At 34.6% G+C, this 25,401-nt stretch overlaps 1 protein-coding gene across 7 annotated transcripts in view; it reads left to right on the top strand.

Annotated features, from left to right (window-relative positions):
• LOC126969250 (PDZ and LIM domain protein Zasp) overlaps positions 1–25,401 on the top strand; it is a 59,446-nt gene that overhangs the window by 1,652 nt on the left and 32,393 nt on the right. For all 7 annotated transcript variants that reach the window (XM_050814624.1, XM_050814632.1, XM_050814642.1 and 4 more), the window contains exon 2: positions 16,169–16,273. In XM_050814624.1, coding sequence (XP_050670581.1) covers positions 16,169–16,273 — 105 coding nt within the window. The remainder of the gene's footprint in view (positions 1–16,168; positions 16,274–25,401) is intronic.

Below are 25,401 nucleotides of genomic sequence, written 5' to 3'. Positions count from 1 at the left end.
CGGTCGCCAAGTTGGAAGATGAAATCATCAATTGTCATACCTTCATCAATTTGGTCGAATATTATCAGAAAGAAGTCAGTTAACCCAGTTTTTACATTTATTTTAAGTGCGTAATGAAATTAGGTAGGTATATAGATATTACGTATAAGTATTTGGATGAAAAGTATATTTGCCTGTAGGATGCAGCTTTTTACTTATTTAACTCTTCATGAGCGTCTTTCATGTTAAATTTTGCTGTTTTAAATTGGTGTTCCAACTCACGAAACTCACAAATCTAAAATCGAGATTGCGTGATTGAAATCCCTCTTAATTTTTACTAGATTTAGGAAGTTAAATACAATAAACTTTAGATAGCCTCCGTTAGCAGTCTGGTACCTAAGTAATGGTATGTGATAGGTACATATGAAAACAGCATATTATTAATAATATTTTAGCATAATTTTCCTTAATTATTTCCATAAACTTCCTTGTTTAACTATAATTTTCCCTGTATGGCATTTCAACTAGGCAATTGTGCACAGCACTGTTCAGTTTGTTGAATTTGAAACCATATAATTAAATATTTTTAAATAATTAAGTATTTGTACGTGTTTAAATATTTAAGAAAATACTTTTTGTAGGACTTTGTCAGTCTAATCTATTCAAAACATTTGGTTTTAAATCATTACAGAAATGAAACGTATTGTATGTAATTAAATTACTGTTTTAAGACTCAGCAAATCTGTAGTCCCTGGCTCTTGCAATAGGGCCGAATAATTCGGCCCCTGAAATATCCTGTTAATTAAATAAGAATAAGTTTTTGTTTTATGGGTTGAAAGAATGTAAAATGGCATAGAATATACAATCTTTATTCCCTAAAAGCTTTCGAAAAAGACGTTGGTAATGCATTGGAACAAAAAGCAATTGTATAAACATTAAACATGTTTTCCTGTGATCAGTAATTAAATATTAAACACATTTTGACATATTAAAATGTGCGAAGTGTTGACGAGTCAAGCTGTGAGGAGTCTTGACCTTAATTATACTTTAAAGTAACCCATGATTTTTATCAACCGAAACAAAGAGGAGGTTATCACTTTAACAGTTCGTGTATATCCCTTTTACCTCAACCACATTCCACATCTAGAACAGAAAGAATACTGGGATTTTCTTGCACGGTGTCTTCTGACTTCTCTCTCAGAGCGTTGTGTTCTTTATTTACGAAGCAGTGGTAATTGGTGTTTTGGCGTCAAAAGGAATCTCTTTCGAAAAAATTTACAATACAAATATAACAAACGAACATTATATTATTAAATGTTACATGTTTGAAGTCAGTACCTAGGTATATTATTGTAATAAAAACATTTTTTGTTTTGACAATCATAATTTAAGGCCGGCAACGCTCTTGTGATTCCTCTGGTGTTGACCCGTACGCTCGTTTGTTAGGAGGACATACATTCCATAAAAAAAAATTAACATGAGGTACAAACATAGGTAAACTTATTATGTCTACTACTCGGTCGAGTGAGTAAGTCTTTTATTGGACAAATGTGTTACAAAAATTAAAAGAATTGTTAAAAAACGTTTGTGTGGTATAGATTATTATTACATAAATGATTTTCTTAATGATACCATATACTTAGAATGTAGTGAACACCCATAGGCTATTTAATTGTAAATGTTTGTTGTACGATATTACATTATAGCATTATTTTTATGAAAAAAAAAACCCGCTGAGTTTCTTGTGTCCGTTCTTCTCAGGTCTCAGGCACCCTATTTCGAATGGGTGGTATTTTATGACGTTCTATAAGTGTTTTTAAATCCGATTTTTAAGAAAAATATTTGAATTTGTAATGTATAGAAACATTGTGATTCGAAAATTTTTGAATAGTAGTAGGTTATTATATTATTGTGAAAAGTGTAAGTAATCTTTTTATTTTGTTGAATTTCTATGCAAATGTGTCGCCGTAACGTACTGAAAAGGTTGTTAGTTTTAATTGACATTGTGTTATGTATTTATAATCGAACGTACCAATAACATCCGTTGATACTCGATAACATGACTCACTAAATTATTTACATAGATAAGATTGTCTGTACTATACTCTAGGTAAACGTGATTTCTGTTTAAGGAAGCGACGCGATCTCAGAATCGATGAGCTTTACCTACTGCTCGAGGTCATTTAAATACTTTTATTGACATTTAATATGTATTTTTTTAGTATTTTCTTTCATTAACGCGAGAGTGATACATTTAAATAAAACACTTTTTAAAGGATTAAAACGCGGGTAATTGTAACTTTGTACATTCGACTTTTGCGTAGTTTCATTTTTATTATTATTTTGGTTAACGCGACGTTTCAAGATCTTTCCCAGATCTCATTTTCAGGGAGACTGCCGATGAAATTGCAGATGCATCATAACGTTTTATTTAATTTTTATTCAAATCCTCTGTTATTTGCAGTAGGTAAGTATTTAATGAATATATATTTAGGTTCAGTAAAGTCTTTAACATCGTCTATATGAATCAATGTACAACATATTAAACTATAAGAAACATTAATTGCATTTGTGTGCATTCATCTAGGTAAGTACCTATAACCGCTTTTAAGAAAAAAAAAATACAAAAAAAACTATGGAGTTGATTATTTAGGATTAGGTATTATAATTATTTTTCCATTCTAGCTATTATATCTTAATAACTTACTTTTAGATACATATAATAATCGTCTACCCAGTTTATAAAACAGATGCGCCATTATTACGAGTAAGTGTTAGGAACAACAAAGGGTTCGCTTTATTTGTTTTTTTTAGTCGCCTCGAGGATAAGGCTCCTTTGATGACTCAGAGGTCGCTTCGCTGGTCAGGGCTTAGCTTACTCATTCAAAATGTATCATAATGTAAAATGTTCATATCCGAGCATAAGATATTCATTCAAATAACATTTTATTACGTAAGTATTTCGTAAATGAATATGGGATATGCTTAGGTTAGCAATTAAAAACTTTATATTTAAATTTATGATACTACATAAGCTAGGCACTTGTTTTTTTGTAGTTCTACGTTGTTTATCAAGTACCTATATAGCTAATATCCGGACGACCGAGCTTTGCTAGGATTTCTAAGAATGTACAAAACTTGAACAAATAATAAACTAATATAATAGGAGATCTGGATTAGAATCGGGGTCTTCTGCTTTCCGGATCACCCAATTTCCCATCTGAGCTATTATAGTCTTGTATATAGTGGCGAAATTTACCCTTTGTATTGTAATATTATTGTAGCTGTTTATCATTAAAACACGGATAAAACTACATTTTTTTTAATTGAAACCTAGCTAGATCGGTTTAACGCCTTCGAAATCCCCTGTACACTAAATTTTATGAAAATCGTTGAAGCCGTTTCCGAGATTCAGATTATATATATACAAGAATTGCTCGTTTACAGATATAAAATATGAAGGAGTTGATGAATAAATTCAATGTTAAGTGTGTCATTCGTTAGGATGCCAATATGGCACCGGTGCCGTCGGGATCAATCATGCACATCCGTTTTGCTCATTCTTAGATAGTCAACTAACTCTTCGTCTGGAACACGAAATACTACACACAAGGTTTCTATATTGTCGAGTGACATCATGACACAATAGAATATCTTGGTAGAAATGTGTCACAAAATATGCATATAGGACAGAGTTTAATATGATTTACAATAGCTTCTGTTGGTAGCGATATACACAAGTTTAAGGAATAGAAATGTATCAAAGGATTATTGCTATACTTGAACTAAGTAGGTACTATACGTAATAATAAAATACCTTAGACTGTAGGAACATTTTTCTTTTAGTTTCAATGAAATTATTTGTGGTTCAGAAGACATATGAGTTACAAGATGCTTGGCAGCTAAAGTATGATACGTCAGGGTGTCAAATATGCGTGACGGTGTGCGCGCGCATCGTAAGCATTTACTCTGATAATGTTTTCCCAAACGCGCCATAAGATTACCTATAACTTCAAAAACCCCACTCTATCCACTATGACGTCTACCTTATGTATTAGGTCTTCCTTCACTGTTTTTAATACAATAATAAAATTCTTGTTGACTACTTCCACTTTAAGAAAATTTATTGAAGTAGGCGTTACTTAACGGAAATCCATAATTATATAAATGATTTGAGTTTTCTTTAGTGTTAATTCGGCCAATATTTGTCTTTAAACAATTCGACACGTGTTTCACCTCTACACGAGGCATCCTCAGGACGTGTTGTCTCGCCAAAATCTGGCATGACACATACGGGACAGTGGGTCTGACATTAATCTGTGAACATAGCAGCGGAAGGCTGCTAGTTTATGTTGTACGGGGTGGCAAGATGTGTCTCGTGCCAGATTTTGGCGAAACAACACGTCCTGAGGATGCCTCGTGTAGAGGTGAAACACGTGTCGAATTGTTTAAAGACAAATATTGGCCGAATTAACACTAAAGAAAACTCAAATCATTTATATACTTCCACTTTACGGAACAATCCTTTAATAACAATGCTCTATTATACTCTCGTACTCTTATCAGTAGCAACAAGTGACCAAAACGGTGGTCAAACAATCGTTTATCGGTTGCTCTATTTATTAAATCTCTGTACAAACATTATAACTGTACTAGATTCTTCAGAAAAATTCGTGTAATTTAAACTTTGATAGACAAACTTTTTGGCTGTTAGCCAAATATTCCCGGTATCAAGATATTTGCGGAGATAAATGTAATTTAACGCTGTATGATCTTTCTGTGTTAAGTTTCTAAGCATGACGTCGATTTCATTGAGTAAAACTAAGTTTGCCAAGAGTCAAGTGCCAAGTCAAGCTATTCTTGTATACTTATCGTAAACATTGAATGAATGGAGGGAATTTATTACTTAAACGATGAAATTTGAAGAGAAATTACGATGTTTCGTAACAAGATCGTAATGTAAATACGAATATAAGATGAGCCTGTATGTTTTATTAGTATTATTATGTATATATCGAACAAATATAAAAACAATATTGGCATTAGGTTTAAGTATAGTTTTATCACTTACCTATTTATAAGGCTGAAAATTTTTCTTACAACAATATTACTTTCGAAATTGCAACGTGTCATTCTTATTAATATGAATAATCTGTGATTTTGGTGATATAAAAATGGAGTGGGTGTGATAAAGACACAGAAAAACACCAAGATGACAGTTTGACTAACCCTACTTAGTACAAAGCAGGAATCCCTCAGGGTAGCATAATAGGTCCCTTATTATATCTGTTATTATAACACGATAAAATTTTACTAAAGCAGATAATGTAATAACTAGCACGTATGCTGATGACACAGCCATCTTAACATTTGAAGCACCCACTTCAGAAACATCTCTTAATCTCCAAGCTTCTTTGAAAACTGTATAGGAATGGCTGAAGAGAATGGCTGATTGGAGAATCTATTGATACATACCCGACGAAGCACGAAACCAAATAAACATGGTAGAAATAAACCAAGTAAGGATCCCGCAGTCCGATGATGTCAAATAGTTACTTGGACCAAACATATATTCCCAATAATAAACACCTTTGGCCAAATATAAATACTTAAAATCCAGCTGAATGTTGTAAACACAGCTTGTAGAAAAACATAGAGTTAAAAAAATATTCAACAACGAGACCATATCCAGCTCAAATCAAAACACAAGAAACCAGAATATATTTTTTTAATATACCTAATGCAATAACAAGATTCGAAGTAGGAAATTATGCCTGTAATAATGCCGGTGATACTATATTTTACAATACAATAATAAATATTCCTATTCTTATAAGCATTTTACACATAACCATGTTGAACTGTGTTCCCTGTTGATAACTTCTAAACAAGACTATTTATCTAGTACTTCACTGGAAGCATTACTCTGGATCAATGAGTAATTGTTGCTATAAAGTATTAACCAGTAGACTTGGCCGCTCACTCACATCATTAAAATTTATTGAACGTTCAATATTTTACTAGTGTAGACTTTTATGATAGCTTTTGGCAAAGGAGCGCTAGGTTCATGGGATTTTAAGTAATTAGTTCACTTCAACATAAGTAATGCTGCCACCCGATCCTATATTTTATTTTGACTACTACCTAAAGCCGAATTTTATTTTAGAGCAAATTGTTGTCGTAGCTGGATTATAATAACGGTCTTATTGATAATTGGCGATTTAGTAAATCATCAAAAAAATTGAGTAGTACTCTTTTTTTTTTTATGCCAATACGGAACGAGACGAGCAGGACGCTCAACTGATGGTAATTGATACGCCCTGCCCATTACAATGCAGTGCCTTTCAGGATTCTTGAAAAACCCAAAAACTGAGCGGCACTACAATTGTGCTCGTCACCATGAGACATAAGATGTTAAGTCTCATTTGCCCAGTAATTACACTAGCTACGGCGCCCTTCAGACCGAAACACAGTAATGCTTACACATTACTGCTTCACGGCAGAAATAGGCGCCGTTGTGGTACCCATAATCTAGCCGGCATCCCGTGCAAAGGAGCCTCCTACTGGCATACTCAAAATAAAAGTGGCATATCACTTATTGATGGTAGGTAGTTCATTTATTTATATTTATTAATTAATAAATGGCGCGTATTACCCCTTTTGTGACACAAGAATATCCTGATTATTCCAACAGTCTACTTAAATATAATATCTATTGAACTGATAACAGTGTAAATACGTAGTTAACTTAAACACCATAATAATAACAAGTATTCGGCTGGGCTAGTGGTTATCAGTATGTGGGCAGTGAGTGAGCCGGACAGACCAGTAGGTACCCGACGTCCATTTCGTGGCTTTCCGCCAACAGTTTCATAACTGCTCTATATATACACAGCAAGGTTTTTACATTGCATTTTGAGGGTTATTGACATTTACATTACACAATTTGTCGCCCGGTATTCATCCGTGTTACAGAATTGTGGAGATAGCAGGCACATAGCCGGGCAGGGACATTGGTCGGTGAGATGTGGGCTGAAGCGGGTGACGCGCCGAGTGCCAAGTTTATATGACGCCCACGGCTACAGAAATATCGCGAGGTCGTGATAATGTTGTCTGAGAAAATATATAAACTATCGAAAACTAGTTTACCGCGTACTTTTATACAAAGCCTTGTACGATAGCGCCTACCGATGTAAATAGCTAGCAAACGCACTTGTTACTCCTCTAACAAAAGTAGTGTATAATATCAATTTCAAATTTAAAGGGAGACTGGTCAAATATAAAAGAGTCGAAAATAATTTCTTCTCCTAGCTACGGATCTTTCTATGGTAGGTACCTAGTGTACAAAATATTAGTAAAAATGTCTTAAATAAAATAAAATTTCCTATCGATAATACCAAGAAAAAAAATTTTGGCAAATAAGTAAAAAACATCAAGAACCAATTATTCTACTCGAAGCAGCATCAATCTACTTGCATTTTAAATAAATCGTAATAAACGCCGAGAACGCATTTCTTGATATCTCCAGATGTCCATGGGTGTTTGAATTATTTGAATTCTATCACTGAGCCACTTGCCCGTTACATCCCAAATTGTAAAAAAATATTACGTGAGAATGATACTAGTTGTACATAAGTTTGATAATTTGGATACAGTGACCATAAAGTACCCCGATGGCGACTAGAATAAGTAGATCATTTTACATTAAAATGAATGTTTATTGGGTACAGAATCAGTGAAATAAATAAAAATTTCTATTTTATATTTCACTTTAATTTATTTAAACTGATTGTTTGCAAACGACTTGAAGAATTAGTAAATTTTTAATACAGCTCTTTTGGTGTTCTCAATAAGCATAGTGTCTTCAAAATAATATTATATAATGCCGATGGACAGATAGCTGTTGGGGCAGTAAAGTCCTCGAATGGCGACCAAGTACTGGTCACCTGGTTGGTAGGCCCCCCAAGATGGACCGACGATGCTCTGGTCAAGATCCGGGAATAAGTTGGATGAGAACAGCACCAAGGAGGACAGGACCAATCATTATGAAGATCTTTGGGGGAGGCCTTTGTCCAGCAGAGAACGTCTTTCGGTTTATATGATAGTAAAACGTAGTACACACGAATATTACTATCAATAATTTATCATTTCGGTTTTGAGCAACAACCAAACTTATACTTACTCAGTTGCCTATCTGCTTGATAGTATACGGTCTACACCTAAGTACCGACACAAGTAAAAAATCTGTAATGATAATTGATGATTCACGCAGGTTTAGCGAGAGACGCGTGTATGGATGTTGAAATCGCCAACTAATCTTCGATCGATGTTTTTTGTTCAAAGCTTTTTTTAATATCAAATCAATAACTATCTTATTCTAACACTCGAAGTTCTCTGACTTTTTATCACAGACTTACACTTACAAAAGTATATAACAGAGAGAACAGATAATGGTGATATTGATTTTATTTGAAAACTAGCTGACCCGACGACGCTGTTCCGTCAGTAGAAAAAAAATGATGCAAGTATAATTATTGCCAATTTTGTAAGTATTGAAATGGAAATCGTACGGTATCCTTTAGAGATGGACATATGTTCATCACGGACTTTTCTATATAAGATACACAATTCAACCATACATTATTTTGTTATAGCTCAAAGGGTTTAAGACAGCGTTTTCTTTGAAAGCACCCAGCCCCACCTTTTTTCCGACTCCACCAACAAATAACGTTAATGTATACAAATCCGTAATCAAAAACTTAACTAATTATATACTAAAACCTTCCTCGAGAATCACTCTATCCATTGGTAAAAAACAGCATGAAAATTGGTGCAGTAGTTTTTGAGTTTATTGCCAACAGACAGATCATCATCATCAGCCGGAAGACGTCCACTGCTGGACAAAGTCCTCCCCCAAACATTTGTTTTATAATACGTAATGATAATTTTGATCTAGGGTTAACACCAAGGAGACAAGTGCCGAGAACGTATGTGTGGAAAAATTGCCAATAATGTTTACATTCGCGCCGTGACTTGATTCGTTTGTGTTTTGTACTCATGAGGCACCTTAACAAATAGTAATTTGTTTGGCGCCACGTCTCGCCGCAGTTACCTTTGAATGCAGGGCTCTGTGCACTCGTCGCCAGCTACGCCAGCCAACGCGGGCGTCGTTGCGACACCGCGACCGGACTCCGGCATGCAATATGCATATTTGTCTCATACGCAACCCAATTTAACGAGTTCGGCTTGATCTGTTTGTTACAGTGAAAGCAACGCTGCCTTGCTCCCACTTAATAATTCGGATTATCGTTAAGGATTAAAATAACTTAATTTTAACAAGTCCGTTCAACTGTATAACTCTCCGCTGACATTTACGTTAAATTCATTTACAATAATTATAGATGTCTTTTTATTAAACTCTTCTGTTGGTCTATGTATAATAACCTATTTCCATGGAGTAATGCTTTGTAAGAACCACAGAAACTAACATGCCACTTTTACCAAAAAAGTTTACATACATATTATATTTAACCATTATCGTTAGAAACGAAGCAATGTTACCTTGAAGTATTTTCAAAATCAGATTGCACGTTACAATTTCAGTTTGCTAATTTTCAATAGTTAATTCATTTATAGATCAATATTTGAGTTAGACGAAGTACCCATGGGTAACATCTACAAAATCGGTTTCTGCCTATGTATTACGATAATTATATGGAGAACCAGCACTTTTTGCATCTTAAGACTTAATTCGTGTAAATACTAAAACTATGTATTTAATATAGTGCAGTTCGTCAAACTTCATGGTCGCTCTAAGCACAGAGGCATAACAAAAACAATAGAGACCGAATTATATGCAACATACATTGAAATATGCATGCAAATATGCATGAAAAATGGTTGAAATATGCACGAAAACTGACAGAATATGCAACATTAAATGATAATTTTTAGGAACAAAATGAAAAAAAAAAATCAGTTCCTTTTTTTTTTCATTTCAAAATCAGCATACAAAATCTTTTAATGTTAAGGCGAAGAGTAAGCAAAAACACGCAAACAAGGTGTTTTTTAGACAAGTTTTTTGGTGAAAGTATAGAATTTCGATCTATGAACACTACTTAATCCTGTTACACATATCCTTAAGTCTTATTCGTAGGTTGCTAATGCTTGCTGTTGGTTATAGTCAACACTGCCGAGCCTTTTTGAACTACCACTTTTCTTTGAAGTTAAACAAGTTTTTTTGGCATGGTGTGACGATTTTTTTGGTACTTCTCTCAGAAAAGTTATTCTTATAGCTTGTACTTTTTTGTGTAGGTTCATTTATTCAGATTAGTAGTGAATAACGAGGATTGTAAGCATATAAACTGTTTTCCACCCAAGAATTTTGAAAATATTGGCTTTGTTACATAGATGGCGGGCCGGCAGCCGTGAACTCATATCGCTCAAGGTCGCTGGCATTTAGTGTCGCCTTAATAAAATACTATTATTTGTATATGCTACTTATTGATAGATTTTAAGTCGGTCGGCCGCATCGTGAAGAACGTTTGTTAGCTATGAATGACAGGTAGCCTTAGACCCACTTAACGGGACACGGGCTAACAATAATATATAATCAACCTAAATGAAAACTCCTAAATAAGCTGAAAACAAAATAAAATTACATCGTCCACGTAAACAATAACATCATCCACGTAAGCATAAATGTACATAAAATATAAACTACTGGACCAAACTATGTGAAATTTAATTTAATAAAAAACAGAATCACGTAAATCGGATCATAAATCTCAGCGTTATCGGTGGACATTCATAAAAAAAAAAACAATCGAATTGAGAACCTCCTCCTTCTTAAGGTTGGTTGAAAATATTAAAAATAAAAATATAATATACACCATGTTATACATGTAAGATAATGATCAGTTTTTATGAAGTTGAAACTGTCGGAGACAATGAAACGACCTTAGAAGGCCGCAGCTGGGCAAATAAAATTGTCACGTTGCAATAAGGAGATACAATGACATCAGCTCTATATCAGTGAGTGAATTTATTCCTGAAGTATAACTTTATTTTATACTCAGCTTAATCTTCTTTTCGATTTTATTACTCTTTATGGGTTTTTTTTAAATGACATTAAGTGACAATACGAGCAGGACGTTCAGCTGATGGTAATTGATACACCTTGCCCATTACAATGCAGTGTCGCATTCTTGAAAAGCTTTGAGCGGCACTACAACTGCGCTCTTCACCTTGAGACATAAGTTGTCAAGTCTCAATTGCCCAGTAATTTCACTAGCGCATTCGGTCTGGAGACCGAAACACAGTAATGCTTACATATTACTGCTTCACGGCAGAAATAGGCGCCGTTATGGTATCCATAATCTAGCCGGCATCCTGTGCAAAGTGCCCCCTTTCTTCTTCTTTCTGGCCTCCTTCAGCTTATGCCATCTCTTCCAGGCTTGAGCAGTTTCCAACCACTTTGTGCTAAAGTGCCTCCAACTGATAAAAATTGATGTTGATTTGTGATTTCTTCAAAGTTTACATACCACCTGTGTTTACTTTAATAGTATTTGCTTTATTCGCTAATATTTGGTTTCACACCTTGTCAGTTCAATTCTCCTTCACGTTATCTTCGAATCCCCAGTTTGTCAACGCTTGCCAAAAAATCTATTTTAAGTCAAGCGGAGTCGACATTAACTTTGGAACCGTGTGCCAATGTCATTTATATAGATACTCTCATAAAATATACGTGTTTATGGAAACACTAGCTAATGCCAGCGACTTCGTTCGCGTAGATAAAGGGTTTTTAAAAATAATAAGCAGGTTGGAATTGAAGATTATCTCATGTCGCATTCCAGTTCCGGTTCCCGTTTTCGCTCCCGTTCCCAATATTTTATATGAATCTTATTTCGAGGAAGATTGCTATGGAAAACTAAACCTACTATTGGAATAGTTATAGGTCATCGACGTGATTTTCATCTAATGCAAAAATCCCAACAATCCCGCGGGAACTATTGATTTTTCCCGGGATAAAATGTAGCCTATCTCCTTTCCCAAGCTCTAGTCTATCGCTGTACCAAATTTCATCAAAATCGGTTCAGTATAGCTCCGGCGTAAAAGCGAAACAAACAAACTTTACATTCGCATTTATAATATTAGTAGGGATAAATCGCGTTGTATGTTTCATCGCTTTTTTCTCTTGAAATACAAATTAGTTTATTATTATATTACCGTGTTTACAAAAGTTTTGGCATTTGGGATATCGCAACATCTTAAAAGTATTTTTACAATATAATCCAACCATCAAAAATGTTTGTTATAATATTTGCAAAATGTAACAGAATTTAGCTTCCACGCATAAGGAAAACCTGTTATTATGGGAAATTATACTATTGTTTGCCTATTGTATTATAATCAGAACTCACATCAAAGATTCTTCGAACAAATGATGAAGCAGATTCTTATAAGATACAGGTACCTATACGTTTTTGCAAAGGTATTAAGCAAACATATCGAACAAACATTTGAACAACCGAATTATTTGCATATCGTCTTAAGAATTTAACGGTAACCGAATATAACCAAAAGAGTTTAAAACCGTCAACACTTGAGCTCATAGTGGCAGCGTTGAGGAAATATTTAAAGTAACTTTTTGTGATTGACTTGGTATGTAGTAATACTGTTGTGGCTCATATCATGACGTCATCGATAAACGTTCCGCGGATGACTAAGAGTCAGGTAAAATTTGTTTATACGAAGCTATGTAGATTAGGTAAATATATGATGACGTGTGAATGGTCAATGTAGACATCGTTAGTTCAAGGAATTATTACGTGATATAAATAAGAAGTCGTACAAGTCATCGGTTTCGGAAGACTTTCGTCATTGGGTGACCCCATGTGTGAACTCAAGTTATTTCACGTTTGACTTCACCTTCATTGAAGTACTTTCGTTTTCCAATTAGAAGACCTACAGGTACACTTATTATTGGAAACATTTTACGTGTAATTTAGCTCCCTTTGCGAAGTTAGCTTTGTTTTTATGTTAGACTTCTGCTCTCTAAGTGCTCTCTAACTAGATACCGCACTAACTAAGAACTATAGCTTTTTTGTGACACTCAATGGCATCTTTCAAATTTTGTAACATAAGCGTCGTGTTACTTTACATTGAAATTAATAAAATACAAAATGCTTACTGATGATATGATCCCCAGTGGCTTTCTTATTTCTTGTAGTATTATTTTTACAAAGTCTTACTACGCAACCCGGCATTTTAGTTTCAATTATTAGCAAAGTTTACCAGAATGTGGGACGTCAACGTTACACATTATTCGAGACTGGCTCGAGTACGCCTTGGCGTAGTATTAGTCGCCGCATTTTGGGACTACGCCTGCGATGGTATCTAGTTGGAGCGCAGCGGAGACGAATCCTTAATCTAAGTTAGAATTATTTTATTAATAATTATTAAATATTAGACTACACATACGAGATATGACAGTTACAGAACTTATGCTCGATGGAATTTATTTGAATGCCATGGTATTCTATTTGACAATAGTAACTCTAAAACCTTCAAAAATGTAAGTGTACTTACTTATAATAAAAAAACCTATAAATCCTAGAGACTCTACACTGAATTGTAATTTAATCTTGTTGTCATTAAGGCCGTGGCAAGCTCAGTCTTCCAATGGAAAAGTCCTACTCATTCTTACTGTAGAACGCAAAAACGCGCAGTTTTACAGTTTTTTTTAACAAGAGATAAAAACCTGTAATCAAAAACGTTTCCTATATCCTAGGTTCCATTGAAACTGATATATAATAGCACAATAAACCTTTAGAACCCAAGCGACTACAGTTGAAAGCAGACATAATATTTATTTAAATTTACCAACCGACTATTAAGATAAGATGACACAGTTCTATGACGTTATTACAATAATTATCATAGATTGCATTCTCGAGATAAGACAGAGATGCTGGTCACTCACGTGCACACCTGGAAGTGTCATTACTTAAGTGGAAAATGACAACAATAACAATAGAGATAGGACAAGCGATCGAATCCATTTAAGTACTCTCAACCGTGAGCCGGGGCTAGATAAAAGTAATTTTCAATATAATACGAAAGACAGCTTGCAGCCCTCATTACGTATTCCGTTTCACGTTCTCTTTTATAGACCTTTTGTAGCCATTAAGAATAGAATGAATAGTGTCTCATTAGTAAGAAATTACTTGCTTTACTATTTTTTATTGTGAATTCAATTGATGGTGATGCGAGTATGTCGATTGAAGAGCGTCTCGACCTCTTGATTGGTGGCAGATGATTCTGGCAAGGCTGAGGAATGGACACAATGTTAAAGTAATGATGCGAAGGTGAAAATAAAATGATTTCATCTGCATTTTGTAGATACTTTGTCACTTGCGCAATCAAACAGATTTAATGGACTCTGTGAATTTTATTACTCATGTTCAATTAGTTTGTTATTACGATTCTCAGAAGTATACAGTCTTAAAAATAAGGATGATATTGTAGATAAAGAAACGCTGCTACCAATTCAAGTTTTAATCTAATAAGTAATGAGATGAGATTCTAAAAAGAAATTGATTCAAACGACAATTGATTAAAATGATAAAGTTATTGTTTATTCCTTATACGAATGAACGAAAGTTTTACTCTTAGCCTTTCACTAATGCCTTTTGAATTGTACGTAGATCTTCTGATAGATAAAATAGACTGCAACGTCCGAATATGCTGTGAGCGGTCAGCGAAGCCACGCTTGATTTAAATCTAGCAATTAGGTCAATCAAATGCCAAACCATCAATATGGCGCAATATTAATTCATTTCTAGTTCTTCTGATATCTAATTTATAGTTATAGCTGATCCGAACGCTATTCAACCTTCGTCAATATTGTTTGGATTACTTTATGTTTGGCTACTTGAATGTCAAATTCAATTAAGTTACTTCTAATCATTTATCGTTGTGAGACTGAAGTGGCAGTGGGCAGGTCACATAGCTCGACAGACAGATGGCCGTTGGGGCAGTAAAGTCCTCGAATGGCTTGACAAGAAGGACCGACGATCTGGCCAAGATCGCCGGAATAGGTTGGATGAAGGCAGCGCAAGCATGGCGATCTTTGGGGGAGGCCTTTGTCCAGCAGTAGACGTCCTTCTGCTGAAATGCTGATGATGATGGATTGCGATATCGGTAAATCGACAAATATTAAGAACAGTTGATGACGTATACCAATCTAAAATTCTAGTTTTAAATAAGTGTTGCTTTTGGTTGCGTAATGATAATAAATTAGCTCCGAAACACTTATTTTAATAGATGTTTTATGTGACCTTTTGTGCATTAAAAGTAGGTGTTTATGGTAAATCTCTGTTTTTTCCGTACACACCATACTCTTCTTACAATATACTAACGTGTAGATTAACAAAGCGTACAAGAGAGAAGAACATGTCTAACGTAGATACACTAAAATAGAAAAAGAAAGCGTTTATATTGTGACTGTATTCCATTTTGATTGACAAGTCGTAAAAAGTCAGCCATGGTGGGAATTAGCTTTTTTTTTATAAAAATAAGGGACGAGACGAGCAGGACGTCAGCTGATAGTAATTGATACGCCCTGCCCATTACAACGCAGTGCCGGTCAGGATTCTTGAAAAACCCAGTGATTCTAAGTGGCACTACAATTTCGCTCCTCACCTAGACATTAGATGTTAAGTCTCATTTGCCCAGTAATTTAACTAGCTACGGCGCCCTTCAGACCGAAACACAGTAATGTTCACACATTACTGCTTCACGGCAGAAATAGGCGCCGTTGTGGTACCCATAATCTAGCCGGCATCCTGTGCAAAGGAGCCTCCCACTGGTAAAAGTAGGTAGCCCCTTAGCATTTTGAACATGAAACTTGCTAACGCACTCAGGACGTCCATTCGCTACCTTATTCTAAGAATAAGATCTATAGAGCGTACTTAGACTTTGCTCAGACTTTACTTACGTAAAACTTAGCTGAGTGTAACCTTAGAATTATCTTTGATTTCGTTTGTAGGTCCTATAGTCATTTGACACATGAAATTTTGCTCAGCTAAAGCTAAGACAGCCCAATCACAGAAGACATATATAAATATAAATACAATGTACGTTAAAAATGTACTAATAGTTTAAATAATATTTGTGAATGTTTCAGATGGCACAGTTAATAACTGTGCGCTTGAACAAGTCTGACCAGCAGCCTCTAGGCTTTAGGCTGCAGGGTGGAAAGGACTTCGGAACGCCCCTCGTGGTACAGAAGGTAAGGAACTTACAGATCATTGACCTTATGTCGTTCAATAATTGCATACTCGAGTATTGTACACAAATTTGGATATCTTAGTATGAAATATGTTTCAACAGATTATCATTGGGAAGCTCTTTTGCACAGGATACCGGCTACATTGTGGGTACCATAACGGCGCCTATTTATGCCGCGAATCAGTAATGTGTAAGCATTATTGTGTTTCTCTCTGAAGGGTGCCGTAGCTAGTGAAATTATCGGGCAAATGAGACATAACATCTTATGTGTTAAGCTGACGGGCGTAATTGTAGTGCTGCTCAGAAATTTTAGAACTTGATATATAAGCGGTTATCCCTTAAAAAGAATTTTATTTGAATAAATATTGCAAATATTTTACAAGGATTTTTATTCTGTAGCAAAATATAGTATAGGATATAATATATAAGCACATAAAATCCGTTAAATTTTATGTTCATAACTTGTAAAATAAGTAGACTTAGGTTGTTGGCTGCACAAAATGTGGGTAGATGTACATATAAACTACCGTCAATGATTATGACTATTCTTAGTCCATTCATGAAAGTGCTAAATAATTGCAAATCCATTTCGCATATAGCTTGTAATTGGAATCCTAAACACTTCGCTTAAGCTAAATACTGTAAGTAAATATTGTTTAAGCTTCTTTACGAGTGGGCGCAGCAGCTAAGAATAATTAGGTATAAGTTATACGACTGAGAAGTGGCACGAAAGTTATGGTTTTGTTTGAAAATGCCAGCGTTTATTTCGTAAACGATTATGTGGTAAAATTACAATAAAAAAGCACGTTAGTATTATATCGTCAGTATTTTTATAGTGAATCAAAAGCTAGTGTTGCTGTGTGATATTAAATTGTGTTTTGGTTTTATGAGTTATAGCCCAAACACATGGTCGGATTTGGTACGGCCGGACCAACGGACGCACCGACGGGCGCCTCGAACCAAATGGTCCGGCGTCGTACTCGGTACGGTCCGGACGGTATTAATAGTACTTTAGTGCATAGAGAATGTGACATACTATCGAATATGGTCCGCTACCAGACTGCGTCCGATGGTTCGACCATACCAAATCCGACCATGTTTTTAAGCTATTACTTGACACTTCAGCATTATCTTATTTCTGGACATGATCGCAAACGCGGTGCGGCTAAAAATTAAAAATTGCTGTGACTACTTAACACAGGCAGATAAAATAGTAAAATAAAATGTAAAAAATGTATATAAATCATGAAAAATTTAGTTCTTACCTAGAGTATCAGCCATCAATCCACTGTATGTATACAAATACAGGCACAATTTATAAACATGAGATTTTTTTTAAAAATAACTTTAATCTTTAATAACAAAGGCAGAATTCTCGAGAACAGGCTAGTCCAGCCATGATAAAATTTAAAAACGATGGTTAAAATTGGCAGACTACACAGATTGGTTTAATGATATGAATGTAACGCGGCGAAATTCTTATTAGTTGTTACAATTCTGTTCTAAATTATAAAAACAAATGTTTATTTATGAGCATTACCTATTTACATAGAATCAAGCGGCAGACGCTGATTATCCTCGCATACTCATTCGTCAATCAAACAAGATGGCTGCCTGCTATTCTGAGAAATAATCGCTATTGTTTATTTTGAATAGACCATGTTACTCATGTTTAGTATTATTTGTATCAGGACAAGAAAACTATATTTACCACGTACCAACCTATCATAAATAATAATATTATATTATTCCACTATATTTAGGTACCTTTATAAACTTGACATATTTCTTTTTAATTTATTTAGTGGCACGGGATGCAAGTCCATAGGCCAACTTGACATATTTCATCCTCAATGCTGCCAATTGCAAACTAAAATGCGTTTGATGAAGTGACGTAGATATATTACTAAACTTAAATCCAATGTGATTATTAATTATTACAATGCTAGATTTGTACAAAGCTTTATTGTTGATAAAAAATGAGGTTGCATAGTTACATTTATAATAATTAGGTGGGTAGGTACCTACGTCTACGTATTCGCGAAACATCCGTTACATGCGAACGAACAATATTGTTTTTTGTTAGTCAAATACAAACCGTTTTGTATTAACATTTGTCACGTTTTATCAATTTCCAGTTAGCATTAAGTGGGTGATTAGTTATCCAAAGGAGCTTTTACCACTCATTGACTGTTAACTGACCTCGTTAATATGTTGCATCACTTTACTTATCACCCAAGGCTTACGTTGTATGTTTTTCAAGTTTTTCGATGATTAATGTTTTAAACATGACTTACATACTCGAGGTACTGTATGTTTCTCTGTGTTATGGACGTCATCTTATTTTACCACTGCTTACAAAATGTAGTTCTAGTCATTAGTCTTATGTTAGGTTAAGTGATAGCAAATAGCCAGGTTTTCCCAGTTTCCTGGATTTTTCCCCCACAAACTTTATGTATTTAGTTTTTTAAGCATAATAAAGTTTTATCCCTCAACACGTAGATAGGGTTGTAGAAATAAGTTTTCTGATACCTACATATATAAGGCTTAATTGTAAATTGCTTTAATAAGTAGATTATAAGTAATTTTGTATTCTTATATCTTATTAACAAATATAGAAAGATTGAATTTTTTTTGAGTTATTTTTATCAATTCTCTCCATGTCAAGGAGCCTTTACGAACTGATGATGCTTGATGGCGTTTATCAAGTGTTTCTTTAATATGTTTTCCTATTTTCACTCCCTATAAAATAAATATATTTCTCTTCTATACTCTATTCTCTCCAATTAGTTCCGAAGATAGAATAGACTACTGGATGGTTGCGGTCAAATTAAGAATCTTGCCGCCGAAGTAAGTTAATACTTTAATATTTTGTAGTCTAAATTTAGTCCTATGGATGAATACAACTCACAGAATCCTACACATGATGTCAGTTAGACACAGGTACCGCTAGCAATTAAAGTAACTGAAAAGAATCTTAATCATCAACGTCCTGTTTTTAATAGTTTAGCTATGTAAGTGATGTAAGTAAAGAAGATTGAGGATGTTCGAAAAAAGGCGAAGAGAAAAGTTAACACAGCAATAAGTATTTAACTGTTTCAAGAATGAAAGAAATTGGCAGCGAAAATTATATTGCCCGTTTGGTTATAAGGCTGCATAAACTACTATAGCACAGTAAAACAAAAATAACTACAAAATCTAATATATAAAATTCTCATGTGTTTGTAGTTAAACTCTTTCGAAACAGCTTGACCGATTCTCATGAAATTTCGAGTGCATATTGGGTAGGTCTGAGAATCGGACAACATCTATTTTTCATCCCCCTAAATGTTAAGGGTGGTCCACGCCAATTTTTTTTTTAATTTTTTATAAATTTGTTTGATTATGAGTCAGCATTAAAAAATAAATACAACTTAAAATTTTCACCCATCTACGATCAACAGTTACTTTTTTATCGCGATTTTAATATCGGCAATACAACGTTTACTGGGTCAGCTAGTTTTAATATAAAAATGATATGACCTATCGGTGCGGTTGTATAATACGGTAATACTATTTTGAATAACAACTATGCAGTGCTCTGACAGTTTGGTTGCCATAATTACCTGTTGATACACAGTACTTAGAATCTTAGATCATTTATACTTCTAGATAGACTATGACAGCTGTGAAAATGTCAAAAAAATAGACTTTAGAACTAACCTCTATTTTGAGCAATTCACGCACACTAACACAGAGTGTCATACAAATCACGAGTGTAAGACGTAGCTTGTCACGCACACTAAACTAATATTTCTGGCCTGTTTTTATCGGTTGTCTAACAGCAAGAGACTATCTATTTCTAGACATATAAATTATCTAAGTAGAGAATATAGTAGCGGATAGACGATTTGATTTGATAGATTATTCCGAGCATGGCTGACTGTTTACGACTTCACAATAAAATCGGTTACAGTAACAAAAGATTCTTTTTCCTTTTCGCTGTATCCCCGTTACAGATTGTCTTCTCTCTTGCATGCTTAGTTCGTCTATACCCAAGTATATTGTAAATATATGGTATTTACAGTATAGTAGTAGTACTCGCAGAATAAACATCTTGAATCTAGATACTTCTTCTTCACTCTGTACTATAGGCCCATAGGGAGAGATAATATAAAGACGATGTGTAAGTATAACTCTAAAAAAAAGTCTGTGTGTGTGTACTTATGTATGCACGCAAGCAGTTATACTTCTTTGGACTAACGAAGCAAAAATCATTGAAATGATTTATTTCTCGTGCTGTTCTACGTTTTTAGAAAGAACAATTTTGTAAAAATCTTGCAAAGATGGCTTTGACAATTAATTATTAAATAATGAATACGGCTGTATGAGCTTGATCCCTATGCCTATCCAAATAATGGATGAAGAAACCAAAAAAAAAATAAAAAATGACGCAAACGTCAGAAAATTTTAGGAACCAACTTTTGTGTTACAACTTACAACTTACAGTGATGCGCGCGCATCTTAAGATTTCACTCTGATTATTTTTTTATAACGCACCTAAAGAAGTAGGTATTACTTAACGAAATAATTACATTTATCATCATGTCTGAATCTATGATTTATCTATTCTGCTTTTGAATTAAAAAGTTGAGTGTTTTTAAAAAGTAAATTGTTGTCTTTCGTCGCCAAGTTGGACTTTAGAGAAACAAAGTATGAGTCTTATCATTAAACATATCCATTTCTTATCACTTAATAGGTGCATTAAAATATAGTTAAAAAGTAGAAAAACAGTTAAAGTTGTAGTGTATTTTTTTAAATTAGTTATTATACATTCTTACTTATTTTATGCTTTAATAATTACTATATTCAATGCGTCAACTCAATTTTATGTTTTTAAATAGCAGCGCTTGTGATTTTTTTTATGAAAATACGGCACGAGACGAGCAGGATGATCAGCTGATGGTAATTGATACGCCCTGCCCATTATAATGCAGTGCCGCTCAGGATTCTTGAAAAGGCCAAAAATTCTGAACGGGACTACAACTGCGTTCGTCACCTTGAGACATAAGATGTTAAGTCTCATTTGCCCAGTAATTTCACTAGCTACGGCGCCCTTTAGACCGAAACACAGTAATGCTTACACGTTACTGCTTCACGGCAGAAATAGGCGCCGTTGTGGTACTAATAATCTAGCCGGCATCCTGTGCAAAGGAGCTTCCCACTGGTGTTTATCTGACGATTTCTTTATTATTTATAGAATAGAAACTGTAAGCTAAACCTCTACACAGACTGGGAGACACTAAAATAGATTTTTTCGTGCATTTCAACTTAAGGAGGGATTACAGTTGGGCAGGTTTTGTATGTAAATATTCAACTATTAGAGGTTTAGATTGAGTTTGAAATGGTGTATTTAGAACTACGAATACTTCGACTTTTCGAGGTCCGACGAAAAGTGATTCTACTGTTGAGTATTGATGATGACCTTCTTAGGATAAATCTATAAGGTTTCGGAAAATATCTATAAGAATGACGCTACGAAATCAAGGTTTATTAGCTAATAAGTCAATTTATATCAAAGAAACTTAAAAAACGTGTTTTTCTTAGACCTGAGCTCTTCTTCTTTTGCCTATTGGACATTCCCATGTTGTTTGTTCTATTGTCCGTTGTTGCCCTGCCCATCGCTACTTTATGAGCGAATATTTATCAGAAAAAAATGTCCTTTCTTATGCTTTCGATTATATTCCTTACAATTCTTTTTATTTTAATATACTTCTCTCTATTCTTTCCTGACAAGTCCAATATTTGGAAACCGTTTGAAGATTCGTTGAACCGTATGTAGTGAGGTTAGGTTTGTAGGACTCAGGTACATAACAGTCTATTTGAGGCAAAGTGGTAAAGCGATTTAAAAATTTCATTTAATGTTCCAGAATCTTTTTCAGCTCATCCTTACTCGAAGTTCAATATCTTCATCGTTGTTGTCTCTTAAATTAGTTAACAGAAATAATTTATGTACCTGTTTATAAACTACAGCGGTTTGCCGAGCAAGCTGATTATTACTTGCTTTTTATCCTGGTTTTTTTGAGCCCGACTTTTAGGTTCAATTCAGTAGAAAATTACGATACCCCTACATCCCTACTAATATTATAAATGTAAGTTTGTTTGTAACGCTTTTACGCCAGAGCTATTGAACCGACTTTGATCAAATTTGGTACAGCGATAGACTAGAGCTTGGGATGGGACATAGGCTACATTTTATCCCGGAAAAATTCATGGACCCCACGGGATTTGTGAAATTTGAAATTTACGTCGATGAGCTATAACTATACCAATAGCAGGTTTACTTTTCAATAGAAATCTTCCTCGAAATTAAAAAAAAATTAAATTCATATAATATGTTGGGAACGGGAGCGAAAACGGGAACCGTAACTGGATTAGGACATGAGATAATCATCAATCCAAATTTGTTTATTATTTTTAAATACCCTCCATCTACGCGGATGAAGTCGCGGGTAGTCGTGCATCAGCTAGTATCATTATAATCGACAAAGATAGTTAAAAGTTCAACATTTCATAAATTATTGCTGGCAATAATGTTAATGTTTACTATTCGCTAAACACAGCGTTTAGTCGTTGATTGAGAGCGTGCCGATTTAAATAATTAAGATTTATGCTTGTGTGGTACATACAGACGAGCAGTGCACAGCTGCCGTGACGTTATATGTTACATGTGTCGGCAACACATATAAATCAATATTATTGTATATTTGCTTTCGTGATCACGTTCTCGCAAACATGTCTCAAGAGCTGTGGTAATATTTTAAAGAAATGATTCATTAATAAGTTATAACTATTACCGGGTTCTTGTTTGAAAATTATTTATTAATATTATGTTTCAAAAATAAATGGTTATTCTATTCTATCTAGTATATATTATTACACGCTTTTTATTAGCTTCACCTGTATGTATTACCAGTGGGAGGCTGCTTTGCACCGGGTGCCGGCTAAATTATGGGTACCACAACGGCGCCATTTCTGACGTGAAACAGTAATGTGTAAGGCTTACTGTGTTTCGGTCTGAAGGGCACAGTAGGTAATGAAATTACTGGGCAAATGAGACTTAACATCCTATGCCTCAAGGTGACGACCGCAGTTGTATTGCCGCTCAGAATTTTATGGGTTTTTCAAGAATCCTGAGCGGCACTGCATTGTAATGGATAGGGCGTATCAATTACCATCAGCTGAACGTCCTGCTCGTCCCTTTTATTTTCATAAAAAAATGTATGTTTGTTTGTAACCGACTCATTTGGGAGCGATTAATACCCACTTTAAACGGCCAGATTTCGTTAAAACTCCGTAGATTTATCAAGGACCGATGACAATACATTAATTTGATAAAATTATTTCATTTTTCAGTTTGCAAACAAAGATTTTTGTTAATTTATATAGTTTTCATGTATCGTCGATACGACAGGAATTGATGATAATTTTAAATTTCTTTTCTAAATTTTAGTTTGGTTTTCTATAGCGTATTCTTAAGCTTCTATTTATTATTATTAATGGGATTAATTACTTAACTAATGACACGCCAATAGGTTTTGATTGATTGTGAACGTCTTATCAATTCTTCTCTGTTAGTTTTTGTCTTCTGTCTGTCGCTGTGGGACGATTATTAGTATTAAATCTAATCTCAAATAATCTGGTATTTATTATTGCTTTTAATTTTATTTGCTTCACAGCTATGTATGTCACTTTTACCTATGTGTGTAAACAAGTGTCTGCTGCCAAACTGCCAAAATTCGGCCTAATTAGGACGCTTTTGAGTCACGCGATAAAAATATATAGTCATATCATCATCATCATCAGCCGGAAGACGTCCACTGTGACGTCCACTGCTGGACAGAGGCCTCACCCAAAGATTTCCACGACTATCGGTCCTGCACTGCCCTCATCCAACGTATTCCGGCGATCTTGACCAGATGGTCGGTCCATCTTGTGGGGGGCATAATAACAATAATAACATAATCATATGATTTTTTTTAAGTATTAGTAATACATATTACCTAACCTAACCTTGTTACGTTTTGACTAGGTATCAGTAACATATTTTAATAATAAACAAACACATCGGTAGGTTGCTCATTTCAATGCATAGTTGATGCGAGGGAGTATAATTATCTCGTGTGAGACATAGTGATGAACCAATAATGTCAATGGTGATATTATAAAAAATAAAATAAAAAAGGCACATGCTTTTATCTAAAGCCGCCAATTCACGGACGTACCATTTGTCTCGAAGATAAATCCAACTATAGATGTAATATTTTGGCGCCACAAGCCAATTAGGCATTAGTCTCCTCCTCTTTCTCTTATGGGAGGTCGTGTGTGTTGTTTCTACGATCAGTTTCAATTCTGATGCGGGATTAGTGTATTTCACGGTAGTTTATCTGTATTTAAAATAACTAACCGAAAAAACGAGCTTTTGCTTCTTGGAGCGGTCATGAATGCCCAGCATAACGCGCCATTACAGCATCGCAGGCAGTGAGAGCTTGATTAACAGTAGTTATAGATTGGACCTTATGTAGAAATACCTTTATCTTTTTAAGAATTATAATGTACTTTGTATGTAACGTTATTATGCATGTGAAGAAAAATAAATTGCTCTCTTATCATCATATCGGACTCCCACACTTAATAAAACCTATTCAGAGGAGCCAACTACCGTTCGAAAGATCTACAACATTGATTTAAATTGCTCGTGTGATTTATTACTATTTAAAATTTCCATTACATTAACAACACTCATTACAAATATGCTCATGTTTAAATTAACATATTATTTGAATCGATTAAATATTTCACTACAACTTTTTTGTCGCTTATGAGTGCTGTGTAAGAACCATTACTTTTTTTAGTTTCAATTCCGTCGTAGCTAATGAAATTAGTAATTGTGTACTGAAGTCTTTTGTGAGACTACAACAAAACTACAACATATTGTCTCAAGGTAACAAGCAAATGTAGGGTTTTACTAATACGGGGCGCCACCCCTTCGCAGTCAGTAAGTCCTTCTCGTCTTGTCACATGTCACACGTCTGGACTTTGCTGCAGATGTGTAACATGTAGGTAAGTTTTAAGTGCTTAATCTGCCCT

This window comes from Leptidea sinapis, chromosome 1 (assembly GCF_905404315.1).
Source record: "Leptidea sinapis chromosome 1, ilLepSina1.1, whole genome shotgun sequence".
Lineage (NCBI taxonomy): Eukaryota > Metazoa > Arthropoda > Insecta > Lepidoptera > Pieridae > Leptidea > Leptidea sinapis.
This window is presented reverse-complemented; position numbering and strand designations above follow the sequence as displayed.